Genomic DNA, 22421 nt, shown 5'->3' with positions numbered 1-22421 from the left:
ATTCCCAGAAAGAACCAAGCAGGCCTGCCTGGGGGCCCTGCCTGGGGGCCCTGCTTGGGGGCCCCACCTGTGGCTCATGTCAGGCTTTATCCTTGAAATGAACTTCTGTTGATCCAATTAATGCACAAAGTACAATAATCAAGGACTATCTTCTATTTTTTGTCATACATACGTTTATCCATTGGTCTTGCTGCAACGTGTTTTTGTACTTCTCCTTTGATTGGCAGGCGAGTTATCATTTTGACTTTCACCTGACTGATTGAACAGAAAGACTGCTCGATATTCCTTAAGTAAGAAGCATTAAAATTGCAAAACAATAATGACTTCATCACTTTAAGCAGTGGTGAACCAGCTGCCTGGCTCATTAAAGCCCGCTGCTGTACACTGGGAATTATTTTGAATGTAAAAATCACAGATGAAAAGAAAATTGCTTTTTATATTTTGCCGTGTTTGTGGTTTTGTGTGTTGCAAGAGTTTGCTTGCGTCTTGGCAGTTACTCAGATTTGACTCCAAGAAGCAGTGAACAGCACTGAAGAGAGAATAACAGAAGAGTTGGGCCTGTCCCAAACGTCTGCACATGACAGCTCACAGTGTCCCTGCAGACTCAGGGAAAACAGTTTTTAACTGGCTGAATTGTTACAAGCACCAACTTAAATATGAGTAATTATTCTGATAAACATTACCATTGCATTTATTGTTCATTTAATAAAACCACTGTGAATAGAATCATAAGTCGGTGGACTTGAACCTGCAGGACTCCGCCATTATATCATACATTATGCAACTTGCATAACTTATTTACATTTTTAAGTGTCAGTAGATGTTTAATATTGTGATACATTCTGTCCATGAAATATGGAAAAAGGGAGTTCTTTTTGCACATTAAACCCAGTTTATTTCAGATTTTACCCAATGTCTTCTTGGAAGTTTTCCAAAAGTAGACTGCCATGTTCCCTATTATACATGCAGAAAAAAAAAGACTGGGACATTTAAAAGGATGACTCTGAAACCAAAGTCTAATTTAAAGACCTTGTACTCGGAAATACTAAATGCAGACATACTATTTAGATTTGACTTTTGATATTTAGGACTCTGTTTTCTGAATCAATGTTGACTACTTAAGAGCTTTCTAAGTAAAAACGACATAATGCAATTTCTTCAGATGCCCTTTTCAGATTGGCACATTAAAGAATGTACTTTATTGGAGATGTTTAAAAAAATAGAAAGGAAACAATTCTGCAGTTGGATACAAATCCAAGTGATACAAGCATAGAGAAAATTTACATGAAACCTTAAACAACTTACAACCGCAGAAATTAAAAAAACAACCATTTTTAACAATTCAAGTCTGAAAACACACTTTTGTTTTCAATCTTTATCCTGCTGAGACTTATAACTATTCCCACACAGCTTGTAAAAAATCTTGTTTTAACCTTAACCTCTAGCAAAAACACAGAGAAGTTTAGAACTGAAAGGTTTTATAGCTACTCTAATGGTTTGGATTGAAAAGATTTTTATTGCTACCCTGACTTGCTTTGTGTTTTAAAAGTCATGCCAAAATGTTAGTTTTAACACTGTTCACATATGCTGAACCCTTTTCAGAGATTGCATACTCATAATGGATATACATTCAAAGCACCCTTAAATTGTTAATAAGAATAGTTTTATTTTGTTTTGCCTTTTACAGTATAATTGGAATCACTGAAATGTGAAGTGTTCCCTGTAAACACCAGTTTCAACATCTGGGTTTGGTGTCTCTCTCTTGCCTTTACAACGATAGTCGATATTCTCATCCATCCATGCTCAGTCCCTTACCCTTCTCCTGTTGCCAGCTGTTAGAAAAAAAGGATACAATCATAAATATATGTCAGTAAGCCAATTCACGTGGAATAGATTATGTAAATGTAGATGTCTGAGCTCATCTCTCCACATAAGGAAACAAGCTCGGCACAGCAGGGAGTGGAGAGTGAGAATAATAATAACCCTTATGGGTGCATGTAGAAGAGGTGGGAGTAAGTCACACATGTGCAAGTCACAAGCACGTCTCACATCTTAACTTTCAAGTTACAAGAAAGTCTCAAGTCACTGTGGTAAGAATCAAGCAAGTCAAGTCAAGTCCCTGCTATCAGTCAAGCAAGTCACAAGTCAAGTCATACAAAAATCTGACCTGTAACCAGTACTCCATGAGAACGCGGATATGTAACTAGAAATGTGCTCTCATAAATTAGTGGACACCGTGACCCTGTTGTTTTCCACAGAGACTAGTGAAGTCTATTAGAAGCACTTTCCTGTGATGTCTGTGCGTTGCTGTGCATCTACAAACTGAGCTTGAAAATGTAGATGTGACGTGATAACCTGTCCGAAAGTTGTAAGTCTTCTGGTAGCTGTGCAAGAGATATTTCAATCATTCCCAATCAACAGAAATGGAGAGCGTAGGTGTATGTTAGGAGATAACATAGGCACAGGCTAATTATTGCTGGACACGTTTTGATGCTCCATGTTGACATGTTGACTGATTTGGGTATATGGAGAGAAATAAAAGATATTTTCCTCAGTCTGCAGCCTTGGTCTTGTGTAGTAATTGGTGAACTTATTTTATATTTGCACTTTCTCTGTGTACTTTATTTACAGTACTCTAATCACTGAGAAGCAGAATTGATAAATGTGTTTAACTAAAATGCTAGTTAACATTATTAATTAAACCTGAACAGCTAATGTAAGTTTAAACAGTCTGCGTGCTTCTCCTGTAGTATATGGTAATTGTCTACTATGCGACAGTAAGTCGCGTGGTTATGACACAATCGTTAGCCTAATTTTACAAAAACGTCTGCTATGGAGCCATAACATAAGTTACAAAGCAATGGAGCCTTTCATACATTGTCCTGTTTCTTTAGTAATAGAAAAAATGGACAAATACTCTTTAAACGCTTAAGATGTGAAGTTATTCTCTATCAAAGCGGGATGCTAACGGCAGGTGATGTCTTATTAGCATCAAAATGGCTCCACAGGAGGTACGCTTAGTGGAGGCTTGCTTACCCCCTTGATATTGCCTCAAATCAGTCCCTTGATTTTCTTTCAGATGTCATCTCATTAGAATGCACAATCGATTCTAAACCAAGTCTAAAGTTGGTTAAAATTATCATCTGTCTCCAGTCTAATTCAAGTCTGAAGTCAGGAATACCAAGTTAAGTCGAGTGGCTTATCAATGTAATTCAAGCAAGTCTCAAGTCCTCAAATTTGCAACTCAAGTCTAACTCGAGTTCGGTTTTTTGATTTGAGTCCGCCACTTCAAGAAGTGGATGCTGCTGTGGAGGTGAAACTCATAAAATCCTATCGTGTATGAACCGCAGCCGCAGCGGCATTAGCACCAAATGCAGCATAGCTTTCATGTGAGCGTTGTGGCAGCAAGCATGGCAGCAAAAGAGTGAGCAGGGCACAGTCAGCTTAGAGTAATAGTTGGACATTTTGGGAAATGTGCTTATTTTTTGCCAAACGTTAAATTCTAGGACTGATAACAGTGTATCAATCTTCACATCTAACTCTCAGCAAAAAAATGTATAGCCTAGAACGCATTTCCTTAAAATGCTGAATTATTGCTTTAAGTACAGCCCCCACGATTGGAGGGATGCATTAGATATATGATGCAGGGAGAAGAGTATGCCGTGAACATAGCAGCGGCCCGAGTTAGCTGCCTGAACTAGCTTATAGGCTGCGCTGCATTTATTACAAATGCAGATTGTTGTTTTTGGACTGATATTCTTTACCTACAACTCTCCGGGAAGAGGTTCTTCTTGTACTGCCTTCTATAAAGGCAAACAAACATAATCACATTATTATTTATGAAATGTTCATTCCCGGTCACTGAGATGATTGATAAACTCACCTCGGATCACTTTGGTAAGTCTGTCAGCATCCCCTTCAATGTCGGAAAGGTCAGTTCCTGAAAGATAAAGAAAACATCCTTCAAGTAAAACTAGATTATTTTGTAAAGTTACGCATGACAAACTTTTCTTTAAAGGATAATTAGGTTACATTCGGGTTCTTTTACCCTTAATATAGCATAAATAGCCGCCTTCATATTTGTTTTAAGTCTATTTTAACACAATAAGTGTACTTGTAGTACATTACTCAAACTAGGATGGATATAACTTGTATTTTTTTTTTTTTTAAGTGTAAAATATCCATCCAGCCTCATCAGCTTATCCGAGTTTAGGTCGCCGGAGCAGCAGCCCCAGGAGGAGACCCCAAACTTCCACAGGCGTTCCCATGCCAGGGTGAAGATACAATCTCTCTACCTACTCTTGGATCTTCCTTCAGGCCTGTTCGTGCCTGGAAAAACCTCCCTAGGGAGGTTCCCAGGGGGCACCCTTACCAGATGGCCAAACCACCCGCTACTTTTAGCGCAAAGGAGCAACGGCTCTACTTCGAGTTTGTCACGATGACTGAGCTCCTCACCTTATCTCTAAGGGAGTAGCAAAGCAAGTACTTTCTGAGAGTTGTCATCCACATAAGCCAAAAATACATGTTCTGGCTTTTCTTGATCTAGAAGGCACCAACTTCTAAAAAATTTCACATTTCTACTTCATAAATTATCCAATTAAATACTTATTAATCTTTCCAGTGATGAAATATCCCTTTAAACTCCTTCACTTGGGGGTAAGGACTTATTCCACATCCGGCGTAGGCACTCCATCAATTTCCTGAAGAGAACTACTGTATGTTCTCAGTTTTAGAGGTGCTGATCCTCGTCCCAGCTGCATTACACTCGGCTGCAAAAAGCAGTAAGGAGATCCCCAGCCAAATGAACTGTAATCCCTCCCCACCATGACTATGTCTCAATATCCCGTCAGCTGGAACAAGTCCGACTTACTACAGAGACCTCCAGGGGGAGCCGGTCCTATACTGTACCTTCTTCAGATCCACAAAACATACGTAGACTGGATGGGCGTACAGCCAGCCCCCCTCCAGGATCCTTGCAAGGGTGAAAAGCTGGTCCTAAGGCACTGTCTAAGACTTCAAAGCAATGTTAAAGAGGTGTGTCATCCAAGACTTCGCTTTCAGCATTTCTGGAAGGATCTCATCAATCCCTTTGGCTTTGCCACTGTGGAGTTATTTGATTGCCTCAGTGACTTCCATTAGGGAAAACAATGACGGTCCTCCTAAAGATGATCCGATCATCCTCCAGCACTGCCTCTACCATAGAGGGCATGTTAGTTGGATTCCAGGAGTTTCTCAAAGTGCTCCTTTCACCATCCAATTACTTCCTCAGTTGATGTCAACAGTGTCCGATCTTTACTGTATACAGCTGGGATTGTTTTTCATTTCCCCTCCTGAGGCGGCGCACGGTTCTCCAGAAACACCTGGGTGGTGGCCGAAAGTCCTTGTCTTCTCCGAACTCTGCTTTACCTCTTTTACAACAGAAGATGTAGCCCTTCAGGCCCGTTGGTACCCTGCATCTGCCTCCGGAGTCCTCTGGGATGAAATAACCCGGAAAGACTCCTTCAGACGGCTTGCCTGTCCACAGGTGTCCACCACAGTGATCAATGGTTACTGTCCCTTGAGGCACCTAAAACCCTAAGACCACATCCCTTTGGCGCAGCTTCAGCAATGGAAGCTTTGAACATTGCCCACTTTTGATCAATGCCCCAAACCTCCACAGGGATGCCAGAACAGCTCCGCCAGAAGATATGTCAATCTTCAACTTGTAACTTGGTAAACTTGGAACTCCTCCAGATCTTCTGAGTTTACCAGCACCCAAGAGAAAACATGAGGTCTCAGATCAGACGATACGATTACTAAATTGCTCATCAACCTTCGGCCCAGGGTGCTCTGGTACCACGTACACTTATGAGCATCCTTATGTTCGAACATGGTGTTCGTATTACAAGCACAGAAGTCTAACAACGAACTATTGCTTGGGTTTAGATCCTCTTCAAGTGTCTCCATCATTGCCCACATGCACGTTGAAGTCTCACAGCAGAACTACGGAGTCACCTCCAAGAGCCTCATACAGGACACCATTCAGGGTCTCCAAGAAGGCAGACTACTGGGAACGGCTGTTTGGTGCATTTGCACAAACAACTGGGAACAATTTCCCTATGAATTCCCTTACAAATATTTCTTACAAATTCAACCACATAAGAATGCTGATGTTAGGAATAAAACTTCATTACACCATTAATCGTAATAGTCACACAAACTAGAACACTAAGCTGCGGTGCTTACAATACCTAAAATTATTCTTAAATTTCTGTATTAAAATCTGTATTCATTTCACTGACCGTCCAGGGCGATGTTGGTGGTGCCACTGCTGATTGAGAACTGTGGGCCTGCAGAAGACAGCATTCATGAGTTTGTGTGAGGAAAAATATTAGAAAACTACAGAAATATTGATTCAAATAACAATAATTACCGTCAATGACCCTGGTAACTTTGGTGATGGAGGGTTCACCCTCAATGACCCTGGTGACCTTTGAGATAGAAGGTTGACCCTCAATGACCCTGGTGACCTTTGTGATGGAAGGTTGACCCTCAATGACCCTGGTAACCTTAGTGACGGAGGGTTTACCCTCAATGACCCTGGTAACCTTAGTGATGGATGGTTCCCCCTCAATGACCCTGGTAACCTTGGTAAAACTGGGCTCCCCTTGTATAACCCTCGTGACTTTGGTTACATCAGGAGCTGTAAAAGCAAAGAAGACATGTTTCACTCTGTAGAAATGACAGGCAGCATTTTCCATTTATATGCAAGTCTTTTTCTTTTCCTCTCTCGGATTATTGTCACTTGCACGTGTGTAAAAGGGTTTAAGGAAAAGTGTTAGTGATTAATCAGTATGTTTCAATTTAAAGGCCCCATATTTATTTTCAGGCTCTTGTATTTTGGGTTCCTACTAAAGATGTTTACATGCTTTAGTGTTTAAAAAACACATTCTTCTTCACATACTGTCTGACTAAATATACCTGTGACTCTATCTGAAATGCTGCGTTTTAGCAGCTGTCTCTTTAAGCTCTCCTCCTGAGAACCGGCTAACAAGGTAGCAAAAGAGTTTTTCTGAGTTTTTCACACTATCGTCATGGCCCCCTACAGGTTTTTACAGAAACCTGTAGGGGGCTCTAAAGAAAAACCTGTAGGGACGGAGAAAACTATAGGGGGAGCTCTATAGAGAAACCTGTAGGGAAGCTCTATAGAGAAACCTGTAGGGGGCTCTATAGAGAAACCTGTAGGGGGCTCTATAAAGAAACCTGTAGGGGAGGAGGAACCTGTAGGGAAGCTCTATAGAGAAACCTGTAGGGGAGCTCTATAGAGAAACCTGTAGGGAAGCTCTATAGAGAAACCTGTAGGGGGCTCTATAGAGAAACCTGTAGGGAAGCTCTATAGAGAAACCTGTAGGGGGCTCTATAAAGAAACCTGTAGGGGAGGAGGAACCTGTAGGAAAGCTCTATAGAGAAACCTGTAGGGGAGGAGGAACCTGTAGGGAAGCTCTATAAAGAAACCTGTAGGGGAGCTCTATAGAGAAACCTGTAGGGGAGCTCTATAGAGAAACCTGTAGGGGAGCTCTATAGAGAAACCTGTAGGGAAGCTCTATAGAGAAACCTGTAGGGGGGCTCTTTAGAGAAACCAGTAGGGGGAGCTCTATAGAGAAACCTGTAGGGGGGCTCTTTAGAGAAACCAGTAGGGGGAGCTCTATAGAGAAACCTGTAGGGGGGCTCTATAGAGAAACATGCAAGCAAAAAGCAAGAAAACAGCAAAGAAATGGTCAAAACTGCGTAGCGCCCCTTTAAAACCTCAGCCTCAACTTCTTCGCATGGCTTTTAGCTTGGCATACTTTTTGATATTACACCAACAATGTAAGAGAAAGGTGAAAAGGTGATTTCTTTTGTAAGGCACAATGATTGATGGATAATCTTTTTTGTCAACTTCCTGCAAACTGACAAACCAAAGTTCTCTGAGCGTCTTTTGCTCCCTACGATTTGGAATCTTAATTAACATGGCTGAATATCCTGGGCGCCCACATACAGAGATTCACTCCTTGATGCAGCGGGCCTGCGGCCCTTTGCTGCATGTAATTTCCCCTCTCTCCCCTCCTTTATGTCTTCAGCTGTTCTGTGAATAAAAGCCTAAAAATACCCCAAAAATAATCTAAAAAAAAAAGTGAAAAAAAAGGCTGTGACATCACAACTGCAGAAGTCCTAACGGCTCGTTTAAATTCACAGTTTCTGAACACGGGCTGTGTGCATTTCTCATTGAGCATTTTGATCCTTTCACATAAATAAATCACAATGACCTGCTATGTAATAAAAAAGACAATGAAATCTTACTTTTTGTAACATGGGACCTAACAGACAGTAGCCACCCTACCCCCTCCCTGCTGTTTTACTAACCTAACCACCTAACCACTCTAACCACATGTAATTTGTCAGACTTTACTGATTAAGAATCACATGATGATGATAATCTATAATCGTCATTACTGTACCTTGCTGGACGACACGAGTGATCGTCTCTGAAAACAACAGGAGGCATGAAACCATTAATGACAGTGAAGAATACCTCTTAAGATATTAAAAACACTGTAGTGCAAACAATACAATAAAAACATAATATTGCTACTTACTCATAAATGTGAGGGGAATTTCCTGATATCTGAATCCCGAAATGTACTGTAAAAAGAAGGTAATAATCTGTCACAGCAGATTACACATTAACAACACGGTATACTGTACAGTACGACCACTTTGCTTATGCTACATAACAAAGCCTATATTTACTTAAACCAAAAATCCACCAACTGCTGAGCTCAGTCAATAAACCTTTGCTTAAAATCACTACCAAAGGTACACTGCACAGCTGGCTTTCAAGTAAGTTCTTGTCTTGAACTTCATATTGAGTATTGTGTTGAGTACACAGAAAACTGCGCCCTGGCCATTATAAGCCTTACAGCTTTAAGATTTTGGATATGACACCTTGATCTGCATGTAAGTGATGAGCCTCTTCAACAGCATGAGGAAATCCTGGCTTCCAACAGGGATATCTGGAACAGAGTGCACGCTGGTTAAATGCAGTTGGGCTTATCCTGTTATAAAAGTATTGTAGAGAGTGCATCTCTTGACAGATTTACAAAAGGGAAAAGGGGTGGGAAAATTTACCTCCGGGATACAAAACGTGGTTGATGAAGTGAACGACTCCATTTGTGGCCATGATATCAGATTCAGGGACTTGGACAGAGTTTACTAGCATTGAGTTATTTGCCTGAGGAGACAAATGCAAATTTAGATAACCACAAAATGAGGGGCTTGAATGAACCTGCATTTTAAACTATGAGGAATGAATAATGTTATTAGTGAAGTTACTGAGTTTAAAGATTGAGGTTGATCAAATTTGTTTCTATGATAATGATTGGCACTGATATTACTGAATAATGAAAATATTTTTGAATTCCTTTATATGTAAAGCGAACACAAGATATAGCATGCATTGCCTTCAGATAAAATACTTTCAGTCTTGCTGTGCTAAATACTTACAGACAACACTTTGAGGTTGCTGCTTTGAAGAGACTTGAGAAGGTTTGTCACCCCAGTCTCCAGACCTCCACCAATGAAGATACCGTTACTGATGTGATACAAGAGAATTGTTCTGAGAGCATTTATGTCACCTGAAATAAAGAACAGTAAACACAGGAACCGTCACTTTATTGTTTGTGATTTCCAACCAGCAACAGGAGAAGATAGCAGGAGAATGGTAGACCTACTCTTCAACAAGGACAAATCACTGCTGCTCATTCCAGCGAACGCCTTATCGCTCGGGGCGAACAGAGTAAAGTCTCCCGCCTGTTTCAGCAGGTCAGTCAAACCAGCACTTTCCATAAGAGACAAAAAGATCCTGCAGAACAGAGAAGAAAACAGTAACGTGGGGCGCCTGGGGCAGCTCACCTGGTAGAGTGTGTTCAGAGACTCAGTCCTCGCTGCAGCAGCCACAGGTTCAATTCTGACCTGCGGCCCTTTCTGCTTTTCACTCTCCCCTTTCATGTCTAAGTTGTCCTATCAAATAAAGGCCTAAAATGCCAAAAGAATTGTCTTAGGAGAAAACCGTATCCTGGCTGTTAACAGAAACCACTTGTTGACACATTGCAGCAGATTTAATAGAAAGATACAGAAAGATGTAGTTTGAGTACTTTTGAATCCACAATTCTTTTTTTTTTTACTTACATTGCTCTGTACTTACTTGAAACCGCCATTTCCTCTCAAAATCTCATACATGTTTTTTTCCGCCGGTTTCAACAGGGTTCTCATGAGATGAAGGGCCCCGTTGCTTCCTTCTTTACTGCCTCTCAACAGACAGGAATTCTCAATGCACACAGCCTGCAGAAATAATCCACAGGTTGAAGACAAGGGTGATTAATGTCACGTCTCAATGTGGTGTGCGTTCACTGGCACCAGGCCACAATTTTCAGACACAACTTCAAAGAAGAGGACGCACTGTACGGTAGATGAAGACCCTCAGAAATTTTCCTCCAATGGTCTCCAGCCGCTGGCCGTTAAACAGCTGTCCCAGGACAATCTTATTCTTCAAGATGTGGTTCTGCAGGATAATCCTGAGCAGGCTCTGATCCATGGACATCACTTCATCTGTAGAGGAAAGAAACGGTTTTAGTTTATGAGAAAATCAACATTGTACGTGTACATCTAATGTACTAGCTTTGGCAGCAGAAAGTTTATATTTGTATTATTTTGCCCATCATTTTTAAAGAGCAACTGCAGAAATACCAAACGTGGGCAAAGAAATATCTGTTGTCAATGACTTGATCTACTGCACAGTTCTGTAGGTGGATGGTTACATCATGTCTCATGATTTGTAGGTTAGTGAACATGGAAGAATTTGTTTGAATAGAAGGTTCCTGTTACATCCAACCGACGCTGCCTTGTGCATTCCTGACACCCATTTAAACTGAATGCCTATAAAGATAAAAGTATCCTGCCTCGATTAATTACACATTCTTCTAACAGAAACAAAACATCTCTACTCCCTTGGGGTGAAGTCCGAGAATGTGCTCTGGGGGAGTGGGTATTTGCTCTTACATGGCGTAAAAGCTTCTGCAGTGTCCCAATAGATCCATAATTTCCCTGAAGCTCCATATATGTACACATTTGTTCACTTATGACTCAACACACGAGAGGAAATAAAACATATCCAGACTGTGACTGAGTGTGGAGCAGCCAGGGTTCATTTTTTAGCCACCTGCTAAATGGAAAACAAGGGGGGTGGATGGGGGTGTATAATCTAATGAACCGCATGTTACTCACCATTAAAGACGGTGTTGAGGGGAGCCAGCAAAGTGTACTCGGCGTCTGATCTCATGTCCGTAGACAGGCCCAGCTCAGACACCATGTCACCAAAGGTCGACTGGGTGTTTCCCACCAGTTCCATCACCTGCTTAGCTTAAAGGACAAAGGGAATCCCATCCAACTCTATTACAACATGGATTTTCCTTTTGTGACAGTGTGTGTAGCTTCCTTCAAATCTCATGTTTACATTTTGTGTTTCAAGAAAGTGGCTCTAATTTTTGTAACCATCTTGATTTTAAAATGTTGCCTCTTGGCAGTTTGTTCCAGGATTGAAATACAAGTAATCTTTAGTAAAATTTACACCTGAATCACTCTGGTTTACAATACTCATTTTGTCACACTTTAAGATGAAAGCATATGTATTAAAGCGCCCGTATTATGCCAATTTTCAGGTTCATAATTGTATTTTGAGGTTGTGCCAGAATGGGTTTACATGGTTTCGTTTTCAAAAAACACCATATTTTTTTGTACTGCCCATTGCTGCAGATCCTGTTTTCACCCTGTGAATTAAATTAGGATTAAAGGCAAAAACGCCAACAAAATAATTTAAAAAAAAATGTAATTATTGCTTCAAAGTGAAGTCCCTGCTTGTAGTCTTTCATTAAACAATCGTGGTAGTTCTATCATGCATGTAGTTAAACCAACCGCATATTTTCACAATGCCATCTCTTTATATTTTTAATTAAAAACAACTGTTGGCACAATATATGTATTCATGTAGTAGAAGATGGGGGTCTAACCTGAGTCTGGCATGAGCACTTGGTCAATAAGGTGGATGACACCGTTGGTAGTGACAATGTCCTTCTTGCGCACCATCTTGATGCCGTTGACTGTTAAACTTTCGCCATCACAGCCGATCTCGATGTTGTTGCCCTCCAGGGTCTCATGAGAGGTGCCAGACATGATGGCCTCCGAGCATTGGACTGAGTTCAGGAGGTGGAAATTCAGGAGAGCTGAAAAAAAGCAACACAACGTTTTAAATTAATGTGTGGTTTAGGTGTAAATGGAGGTGTTTATTTGAGTAGGTGAGTTGGTTGCATGAGCTGTTGCATGTCTCTCTCGTGTGAGCAGCTGAGGATGTAGTGTCCTGGGAACCTGATGATCCTTTGGATCCCTTGGGTCCCCGAGAGAAAAGACTTGGGATTTTGTCAATAGAAATGGTCTGATCTCACATCATAAGGAAAGCTGTGGGCTAATAAAAAGTTTTGGATTGTTGCCAGTTTGACCCGCTTGCTCAATAAAGCAGCTGTTTCCTTCCTCTCACTGTTGATGCAAAACAAGCTAAACATGTCGAAATTATGCACTTTTTAGTTGTTTTGTTCGGGATTTTTCGAGCGCTTACAGTCACTGTGTATTTCAAGGCTTTAACTTACCCTGAGGGTGCCCAGATAGCTCAGTTGGTTGAGCAAAATTGTCTTTTAAAAGAAACAAAAACTCACTCTGATTGATGATTTTAGTGGGACAATTATTGCAAATGTTTGAGAAAAATTACTTACAGCCAAAATAATGGGTTGGTATTTACACATGCAAGTGTTCAAATGTATTCACAGGGAGCGTCCATTGCAGGATCAGCTTGAAGGTAGAACACTGTTGTGTAAAACTATTAGAAGTGTCTCACAAATAAAGAGTAGTTTGAAGGTAACTGTCCCACAGAAATAGACAGACTGACATGTGCAGGACAAGAAGACTATAAACACGCAGTTATTCTGATGTTTTGTAGTCACTTGTGTACAGACATTCGTGAGGGTAAAGAAGCGGCTCTCTTTGTCATGAAAGATTATTCACTGTATGAATACAGATACAAATGATCTGAAATCTTTGGACTGGACATCTGTTGAAGTCTCCACCATCATTTCTCAATATCAAACCCAGATATCACTAAAGTATATTTCTCCTGACCTATTTACAACGTGAATACTGGTAACTCTAAAAAACAAAACGAATAACCAAAGTGACAAATCATGTGTTGCATTGTTGGACTTTCCATCGATGAGTTCATGTGTGGATTGAAACGTGAACTGAGAGTTATTTTTATTGCTTTTCAACGAAACTTTGTTATGAACAGCCAAATGTGTGGAAGTTCCAGATCCACTGTGGCATGCGGAGACATCTGTTTTGAGTTAGAAGATTTTAACGTGTGAAAAAAAGAAACACTTTATGGGTGGCTTAGTCTGGGAAACATGCCGCATTTCTTTTCCTGTATTTTTTTTTTTACAAATAAATGTATATATGGTCCCTGTTTGCAGATAATATAAATCCTCAGTTTCCAGTGCAATGTTTCAAATGGCCTTGAGTTGATCTTTTGGGCATTAGGGAACAGCAACAGACTTCTGTAATTAAAATCCTGGTTTACCTTTGAGGACCTCCTTGTCGCCCTGAATTCTCTCCAAGACTTCGCTGCCCAGACTCTCAAAGGCTTCGTTGGTGGGGGCGAAGAGAGTGTAATGTCCTGGCTGACCCAGCTTCTCCAGGAATCCAGCGGTTTGGGCCACATCCTAAATGGTGAAATCACCAGCAGGACTATGTTCATTGAACTACAAAATTTAATAGAGCATAGTAAAAACATTTGCAGGAAGTAGACATAACAACCTGATCATCTGTGGGGGGAAAAATCATTTTCAAGGTCACTTCATCACAAATGCAAACTCTGCATGTGCTTTCTGCACTACCCCTGATAAATGTTTGGCTTCTTCATCTATTCAATTCAATTTTGTTTATGTGGCGCCAAATCCCAACAACAGTTATCTCATTGCGTTTTTCATAAAAGAGCAGGTCTAGACCGTACTCTGTGATGGTATTTGCATGAACCCAATGATGTATCTATACCAATGAATCTACAATGCAATCCAATAGGACCCATTTACTTCAGAATCCTTGTCCTAAACATGATTTCATACAGCATGTCCCTGCTGTAAGCTTACTCACACTCAGAGTTGTCAGGTCATCGTCAACCTCAATGACATCCTGGATTGTGTTTCCAACAGCGCTGATTACGCGGTCAATGACATGCACAACTCCATTGGTGGAAACCTGGTTGCCATAGATAATCCTGGCACAGTTCACAGTCACCACCTGCACGTAGCAGAAACTGTTATACCACAGAAAAATGTTTTCTATACAACTGCAAGCGGGCCGTTATGACAACTATGAATGTAAATACTCACCCCGTTGGAGTAATGGTTGATTTGAAGACCCAGGTCGTTGTACATGGAGGTGACTGTCATTCCATTCTTTAAATCTTTGGTCAAGAGGCGTTTGTTGGCCATGTGATAATGCAGGGCGTTGTACAGTTCAATGTTGACATTGCTGACCAGTGCATTCCTGGACTCCTGTTGGTTGAGAAAAATGAGATGTTTGAAGCTCACAGACAGAGAGCCTTCACAGCTTTCCAATGTATTCTTGACTCACTTCGTCCAAAAGCTCCCAGGCTTCGTTGCTAGGGGCAAAGAAGGTGAAAGATCCAGGTCCCTCAATCTCAGGCCTTAGCTTCGAAACGTCAGAGTATTTTTGGGTTGAGGTGGCCTTCACCAGACCCAAAGTGCCATACACATGATCAATCGGGGCCACTTAGAAAGAAATTGACGATAAGCAATATTAGATGTCCAATTGTTATTTTGATATTAAAAAGAAATGCTTCACATGTTTTGACAATAGCACACAGCTGCTCTACAGTTGGGAGATATGGTCTCACCTAACCTTTATGCATCAAACCTTTAGATTAACATGAACTTAACCCACCTGCAGGGCAACCACGCATGCCTTCCAGCTTCATGTACCCAGGGCAGCACTCATAAAGCACAGTCCTGCGGGCAAAAGACACAGATCACAAATATGAGTATCTTCTCAAATAAGCAGCACATCCCTTGGAAGCATCTTTACACTGTGTGAGAAATGTTCATGTTTCGAGCTGAATCATCATCTCACATTGGGGCTGTGTATTCAGTCTTTCCAGATGTTACTCATTATCTCCTTCCTCGCACAAACAGACCATGTGATCCTACAGTTTAGGCCAAAACCTAATGGAAAAGGGGGCCTCAAAGATTATGCTACCATTACAGTAGTAGATTTATATTACCAGACCTCCTCTTTGAAGCTAAACAGTTAGTTTGGAGTCTACTTGGCATTTGGTTAACCTCAAGTGTTACGATTTTGGCCTTGGAGAACTGCGGTGCAATTACAGTTGAGTTTAAGGAAATGTTGGTTGACACAAGGAACATTTTAAGAGTTTGATGGCTATAAACAGTTAAGATAATCTGAAAAACAACATTATTCAATTGTCAGACTTTTTTTTTCTTTTCATAATTTAAGGTTATTTTTGCACAAACATGTTAGAAGCATTGTCTACACTGCACTTACGGTAAAGAGTGCTGGACACTGTAGCCCGAGGAGGATAGTAAAATTCAAAGAGCAGCTGCTACATATAAACATGACTATACCCCTTGCATCAGCAGGTTTTAACATGTTGGAACTATATCATTGTTTCCAGCTCCTGGAAAAAACAGACATTTGGAGATGTCCATTTCACTTCAAATAACTAACAGGAATGCAACAATAAAGACACCCACGATACATTAAGAACACCATAGATGCAAATGTTACCACATGCGTCCAAAGTTGTCTGGGGGGTTCATTACTGTAGACTGCTCAGTTTTTATTTTTACGAGGAAGTTGCTCCTGGCCACATTTATCAGCTCAACATGATTGAACTAATCATGACAAATAGCGTTTAAAGGTTTATGAAGTCTGTATACTTTACAAATTGATAAATTACACAAAGTGGCACAATGAAACAAGTAGCAATATAATTAGTTGCATATGAACAGTGCATAGGAGCACTGGTTTGCCATAACACACTCTACATATGCACGCCAAAGTTTAGCAGTTCTTCTCTGTCAGCAGTTTCCGCTGAGAGAGCTACACACCAGGATAGCTCCATATGCAAGCCATGTGTAGTTTAAAATGGACAATAGGGATTTTTGTTGGCATGGTTAGGTTAGCAGAGACATCGATGGATTGAATGATTGGATAATTGCAGTAACTGTAAACAGCTGCCAATAGCTCCAGTAGTGAGATTCCAACACTTGATAAAAAATTAATTAAGCCTTTTCTTTATGCAAAAAACTAAAATGTGTGAACGGTCTCAGACAGGGTACAGACAGAGGGTTCTGGGTCATGGCTGACCATACCTCTATAACATCTGGATTTGAATCAAAGTTGAATAGAGTTAGAGGGACTGGGATGAGATCCCACAAACCCCATTGGGGCAGAGTCAGCAAAACCCTCTCCCACATAGAGGGATTGTGTCTGGCCATGGCGTTGGAAACATTTTTCCTCGTCAGCGTCTCTATAAAATAACTGTCCCGCTAAGAATCCTGATAATTTTGTCAAAAATGATAGAAGCTGTATGTGACTTTATTCCATATCAAGCAATCGTTACTGGGCAGTTTGGTTGTACAAAGTCTTCTTAGAGACAAAGCAATGGAAAAAAATAAAATAATTTGTGGAATTAAACCTCAGTGGGACAAGTACAAGTGGCTAAACAAAGTTAGACTCAGCATAAAATACCAAAATCTACTGCAAAAAGGGCAATTTAAGACATATTAAATCATCTTGGTCAGTAAGTTAGACTGAATTATTTCAAGATGTTGAAGAAGATGCATTTTACATGTTCAAGATGGTAATGTTTCCCTGTTACTTAGTAGGAGAGATCTGTTATTGTATTGTATTTTATAGACAAGCTAACCCTTGCTGTAATTTAAGTTATAACAATTCCATTTAGAATTTTCTTCACTGTCCTGATTGGTCTAAATCAGTGTGTGTCAGAGACGGTGATGTCAAAGGTACATGGACATGCACTCTGCTACAGGCTACAAAGACAGCTGATTAGTGAAATTGTTTGTTTTTAAAGATAGAATATGTAGTGAATATGTCGCGTTTAAAGTTGGTCCCTCCTCAGAGCCAGAGAGAGAAGGGGCCGCGGTGGTGGAGCGTGCTAGAGAGTGAACAAAGAGAGGGAGCGCCGAATAAAACACTAAATAAAGTGCTATTTTCTGATTGTTTCACAGCGGTTAGGTTCTTAAACACACACACACCTCCGCAGGAAAGTGCCACATTCCTGGATTTTGTGTGAATGCAAAGTTTCATCCTGTCTGCGTATGAGTCGGTTAAACTGTATGAAACGCTTAGGGCCAAAGCAGCTGTTGGCTGCACCACTCACGTGGGGCCCAAAGGCTCTTTGTTGACCCCCATAAATGTCCCACACACAGAAAAATAACAGGAAAATCCGTGCTGAGGTTAGAGTGTCTGCAAATACAGACTCCACTGTATACCCATTAATGGCTGGGACACATCCGATGATGATGCTAGAGTTATACTGAAGGTTTGGTTGTGGGAGGTAATATAATCAGTGTCATGATGACTGTGTTTGGACAAACATTGGTTACATTTGTTATTTGATGCATATGTCTACAGTTTGTATGTAACTGTAGCAAGTGTATACTGTAAGTGTACACCTCTTTTTTTGTATCATTCTGGGATGTGGCACATTAAGTCGTACATGATCTGTTTAAGTTAAATTGCCCTTTAAAGTGTTTGTCCATCCTGTCCGACAGTTTACGATGGAACTTTGGCCCAGCTGTCTTTTTGATTGAATCCACAGTCCCAGGCTGTATCTCAGTCTGTAGGGAATTGAGTTGGAAACCGGAGGGTCGTAGGTTCAAGTCCCCCATAGGGGCCAAAGATTAGTGGTAGAGAGGTAGCTGGAGATGTGCCAGTTCACCTCTTGGACACTGCCAAGGTGCTCTTAAGCAAGGTACCAAACCCCCAACTGCTCAGGACACCTTTCTATGGTCACCCCCCCCCCACTTTGACAACTCTCCATTAGTGCATGTGTGTGTAATTTTGGCCTGTGTGTAATAACAACAGAGTGAAAACACTGTAATTTCCCCTTGTGGGATTAATAAAGTATGCATTATTATTATCATTATGTCAGGCTCCCGTTAAATAGACGAATTATTCCAACATTATAATTTGCCACGTTTGACAGGCAGTGTTTATTCATCATGAAGAACTAAGCCTATTTGGAGTGCTATTAAGCATGCTTTGAGCATAATGCATGCATTGAGGGCAAGCTGAATGTGTGTGCGTGTCTGTGCGTGGGAGAGAGAGAGAGAGAGAGAGAGAGAGAAAGAGAGAGAGAGAGAGAGAAGGAGGGGGGGAGGGAGAAGGGAGTCTGCTTGGCTTCCATCCATGTTTAAACATGAAAGTGCTGACGGGAGAAAAAAGTATAGAGAATAAGAGAAAAAAGAGGTTGTCTAGGATAATAGAGCTGAACGCTTTTCCATTCATGAATTCAGTCAACATTTTGCAGCCACATCATATCCTGGAATCAGTGGTTCACCGCTGTGGCATTCAACTACGACCAGGCTTTCTCAGTTCTGAAAGCTTTTATCATGGACAGTTTATAGGATTGAATATGACTGTTTCCAAAACATAAGATTTAGTGCTGCGTCCACAAATGTGTTTTTTATATCAAGCGTTAGTTCAATTCTAAGTAAGATAACAGATGTCTGTCTCTATGGAAACATTCAAGTTTCCATGAAAACCCCTTAAGAGGAAGCAGACATTGAAAAGAAGTGCTACATTTTCAAAAACTCCCAGAACTGACCCTTTATCTCTGAACAGGAGAAACAACTTGTCTCGTTGGAAACAGGAAACAACACTTACGCTTTCTTTCCACAGATGGCCCCTTGGTACCAGTTACGACAAGTGCTAAAGTACTTCTTCTTGGTCCCCATGACCTGCTGGAGCGTGCAGACATTGGGTCTGATGAGAATTGAGGGTAAAAAAAAGGGAATGAAGCATATCATAACACAGGAGTGAGATTCTGTGGAAATAATTCACATTTGAATGAATATGTGACAGGCTTAGAGCCACTGGTGAAAATTTATTTGAGTTCCGACTCAGAATTCTGACTTTAATCTCAGAATTCTGACTTCATTCTCAGAATTCTGATTTTAAAACTCAGAATTCTGACTTTATTCTCAGAATTCAGACCTTAAAACTCTGAATTTGGACTTTATTTTTAAAGTCCAAATTCTGACTTTATTCTTAGAATTATGAGTTCTGACTTTATTCTTAGGATTTTGACTTTATTCTCAGAATTCTGAGTTCTGACTTTATTCTTAGAATTGAAAGAGTTTAAAGTCAGAATTCTGAGAACAAAGTCAGAAGTCAAAAAACATGTTCACCAGTGGCCCTAATCCTCTTCCTTAGGCACCAAACTGTCAAGTGTGAATAGTTATTTGGCAACTACCCCTGCTACTTCTGAAACCCGACAGTCAAGTATGAATAATAACATCCACGTCGGATGGATATGAAATCGGTTTGTCAGATTTGAGTTATTATTGGACAACTTTAACATTCAAGGCTCAATACTATTGCATGCAAAACGACTAGTATGACATCACAAAGGTGTCAAAAATTATAATAATCATAAGAGATAGGTAGAGAAATAGAGTCAGTTTATTTATCCAGTAGGAAATTAAGGTGTCCAATAGCTTATACACATCATACATATACATAGGCACACAGACATATGGCATCCATGCACACATACATAGTACAAAAACACAAAGGAAGAATGAAATCAAAAATATTGATGAGCTTACCCTTCTTTTCTTGCCCTGATGCGACTGTGGGCGACAATTTTGTCATAAGCTGAAGACTCAACCTCGTCAAAGGTGGAGAACACAAAGAGTGCAAAGGCAGCTACGAAAAGGAGCTTCATCCTTGATTTCTTAGCGAGCCCCTTCAGACCCAGAGTAATGGGAGCAGACTCAGAGTGGGAGTTTATATACTAGTCTCACCCTCCACTCAGGGAGGATGGCAACATTTCATGCATGCATGTTGGACCACCCTGAACCTCTCAAAAAGCACATTTAAAAACAAATGAATGTGTGCAAATGAATCATGAGGATTTGTATTTTGTGAATTATTGACATCTATGGAGGGCCATCACATTGGCGAAATGTTGTGTAATCGTCCTCTTTTATGCACATTTCAAGGTGCACACAAGCTTAATTGTGTTAAAACTTGGTTATTTTATCACAGTGTTAGGCCTACTCGATTAAAAGTTCTTCAACATAACAGTTGCATTGAAAACATGATCTGGATCTCATCTGGACACTTTAGCACACTTTTTGTTAAAAAGAATTAAGATTGTAAAGCTCAATATTAGACATATTATGAAACAAAATGCTGAAGTAAATAGTTCTCACTGCACTGCCACAAAACAGCTCTGCACATTTTTTGGAGCCCTGCAACCGAGAACCACATAAAAGAAATACATAATGAGCAGATGGGATACAGAATCTAGCTACACTTTTCTGTAAAAAAGTCATTTTTTTGGACCGCAAACAAAGAAACATTGCATAATCTCTGCTCTGAACACATGCCAGAGCAGTGATGGTGGACATCTTTCAGAATGTAGTTTGCGCCACCAAGTGGTGGGAGAGAGTGCAGGCAGTGAGTCTCACAGCATTACTATTTAACATGGATAATAGTTTTTACATTGGAGATGGAATAAATACTGAGATTAATCACTATTTAAATTATGAGAGACTTCTTATCAAGCCGAGAATCAGTCAACCCAACCGTAACACCCAAACTTTTAAAAATCTGACTTTATTCAGTTCTAAATCTGAAAATGTGTACTTGTATCCATACGTTGCTGCTTTATTTTATTTTTTCTTCATTTTTCCAAATGCAATCTATTTGGAGCCACACTAGCTTTTTAAAGCCATATCTCTAATTTATTGGCAAGTCTTGAAACCCAAAAACTAACAAGACACAGACATTTGTACTTTTACGTTTCATGCAAAAGTATCCTGATTACAGCTACAGACACAGCACTACGGAAATTGTCTGTTAGTTGGCTCACAACTCCAGCAGCTACTTTATAATGTGCTATTAGATCTGTTTGGTTCCTTATTAATGAGCGAAATTACCCATGGCATCAAACATTAAAAGTTGTAAAAGTGCAGCTGTTGTTGAGTTTTACCAGTGGGTGTTGTTGCTCATAGCATACCCAAGTGGCATCACTTACACCAATCATTCTGCCACATGTTGTTCAACCTCCTGGCTAGACAGATGTTACAAATGGGAGCAGTAAAGTAATGTCCTCCTGGCCAACTACTGGATTGTAAAAAAAAAAAAACGACAACCAGGGAATCAATACTGCAGCACAGATCGAAGACTGAAAACCAGGGGGCTAAATCATGCTTTTTTTTTACCAGTGAGTAGAAAAGTTGAAAATATCAGAAAATTAACCATTCAACAAACCACATAGTCAGTGATATTTCAAGGCAGCTTGTCTCTTATGAACTTGATTAGTAAAGGAAATGCCCTTAGACATAAAATCCCTTTTCATCTCCCAAAGACTGGAATACATTAACTTTACAATCCAAACTCTCTTACAATCTCAAACAAAGACTCTACTACTTTCTTGCATTGAGATTAAGAAATAATGAACTCTCTGCATTGTTAAAGAAATGCAGTGTGGCTTTTTCACTTTGAATTAGAACACTGTGTGTCTCTCTCTCACACACACACACACACACACACACACACACACACACGTATACACACACACACACACCATATGAGTAAAAAATAATGGATTAAGTACATTTTGATTTAAGTACAGTTTCCTCTTTATCTTGGTATGTAGCTCCTCTTAGTGCAATGCAGCGTTAATAGAAAGTGAGTGATCTCTCCAGATATAGTTCAAAGACTAAATAGTCTGTTGATTGGCTCTCTAAAGATAGTGTGATTTGCTCTCGACTGCTATGGTAACAGAAAAATAAAAACACCTTCATAGCTTCAACTCCCTACGGACTGAGCTCAGTCTGTAGGGAGTTGGGTTGCTGATTCAAGTCCCTGCATGGATCGGTAGCTGGAGAGATACCACTTCACCTCCTGGGCACTGCAAGGTGTTCTTGAGCAAGGCACCATACCCCCCCCCCCCCCCCAACCGCTCAGGGCGCTGGTCCAGCACTGGCAGCCCACTCACTCTGACA

General features: G+C 40.5%; 1 protein-coding gene across 7 annotated transcripts; it reads right to left on the bottom strand.

Annotated features, from left to right (window-relative positions):
* Nucleotides 1–869: 869 nt before the first annotated feature.
* On the bottom strand, nt 870–20278 carry LOC116671277 (periostin). Of its 7 annotated transcripts, none has more exons than XM_032502467.1 (23): nt 20013–20278; nt 19069–19167; nt 15082–15146; nt 14752–14909; nt 14508–14672; nt 14269–14415; nt 13697–13838; nt 12084–12296; nt 11302–11436; nt 10478–10626; nt 10223–10359; nt 9750–9880; nt 9523–9653; nt 9148–9250; nt 8965–9032; nt 8616–8661; nt 8478–8504; nt 6549–6682; nt 6413–6509; nt 6282–6329; nt 3884–3940; nt 3765–3803; nt 870–1832 (listed from the first exon to the last, which is right to left on the bottom strand). In XM_032502467.1, the coding sequence occupies exons 1-23, from the start codon at nt 20129–20131 to the stop codon at nt 1804–1806; spliced, it is 2439 nt and encodes an 812-aa protein (XP_032358358.1). In that variant the 5' UTR covers nt 20132–20278; the 3' UTR covers nt 870–1803. The 7 variants fall into 7 exon arrangements, with proteins under 7 accessions (XP_032358358.1, XP_032358376.1, XP_032358367.1 ...); XM_032502485.1 differs by having other exon boundaries at nt 6413–6470; XM_032502476.1 differs by having other exon boundaries at nt 6413–6587; nt 6627–6682.
* Nucleotides 20279–22421: the final 2143 nt, after the last annotated feature.

This window comes from Etheostoma spectabile, chromosome 3, assembly GCF_008692095.1.
Source record: "Etheostoma spectabile isolate EspeVRDwgs_2016 chromosome 3, UIUC_Espe_1.0, whole genome shotgun sequence".
Lineage (NCBI taxonomy): Eukaryota > Metazoa > Chordata > Actinopteri > Perciformes > Percidae > Etheostoma > Etheostoma spectabile.
Note: the sequence above shows the minus strand (reverse complement) of the source record. Positions and strands in the feature narration are given on the sequence as shown.

Excerpts from the sequence above, each read along its gene's own strand:
- LOC116671277 (XM_032502440.1), bottom strand. The coding sequence starts at position 20,131 with ATGAAGCTCCTTTTCGTAGCTGCCTTTGCACTCTTTGTGTTCTCCACC. Across the intron at positions 14,416-14,507 it reads TCAACCATTACTCCAACGGG|GTGGTGACTGTGAACTGTGC; the intron begins GTGAGTATTTAC and ends TGCTACGTGCAG. Across the intron at positions 6,330-6,412 it reads AGTTACCAGGGTCATTGACG|GCCCACAGTTCTCAATCAGC; the intron begins GTAATTATTGTT and ends TGTCTTCTGCAG.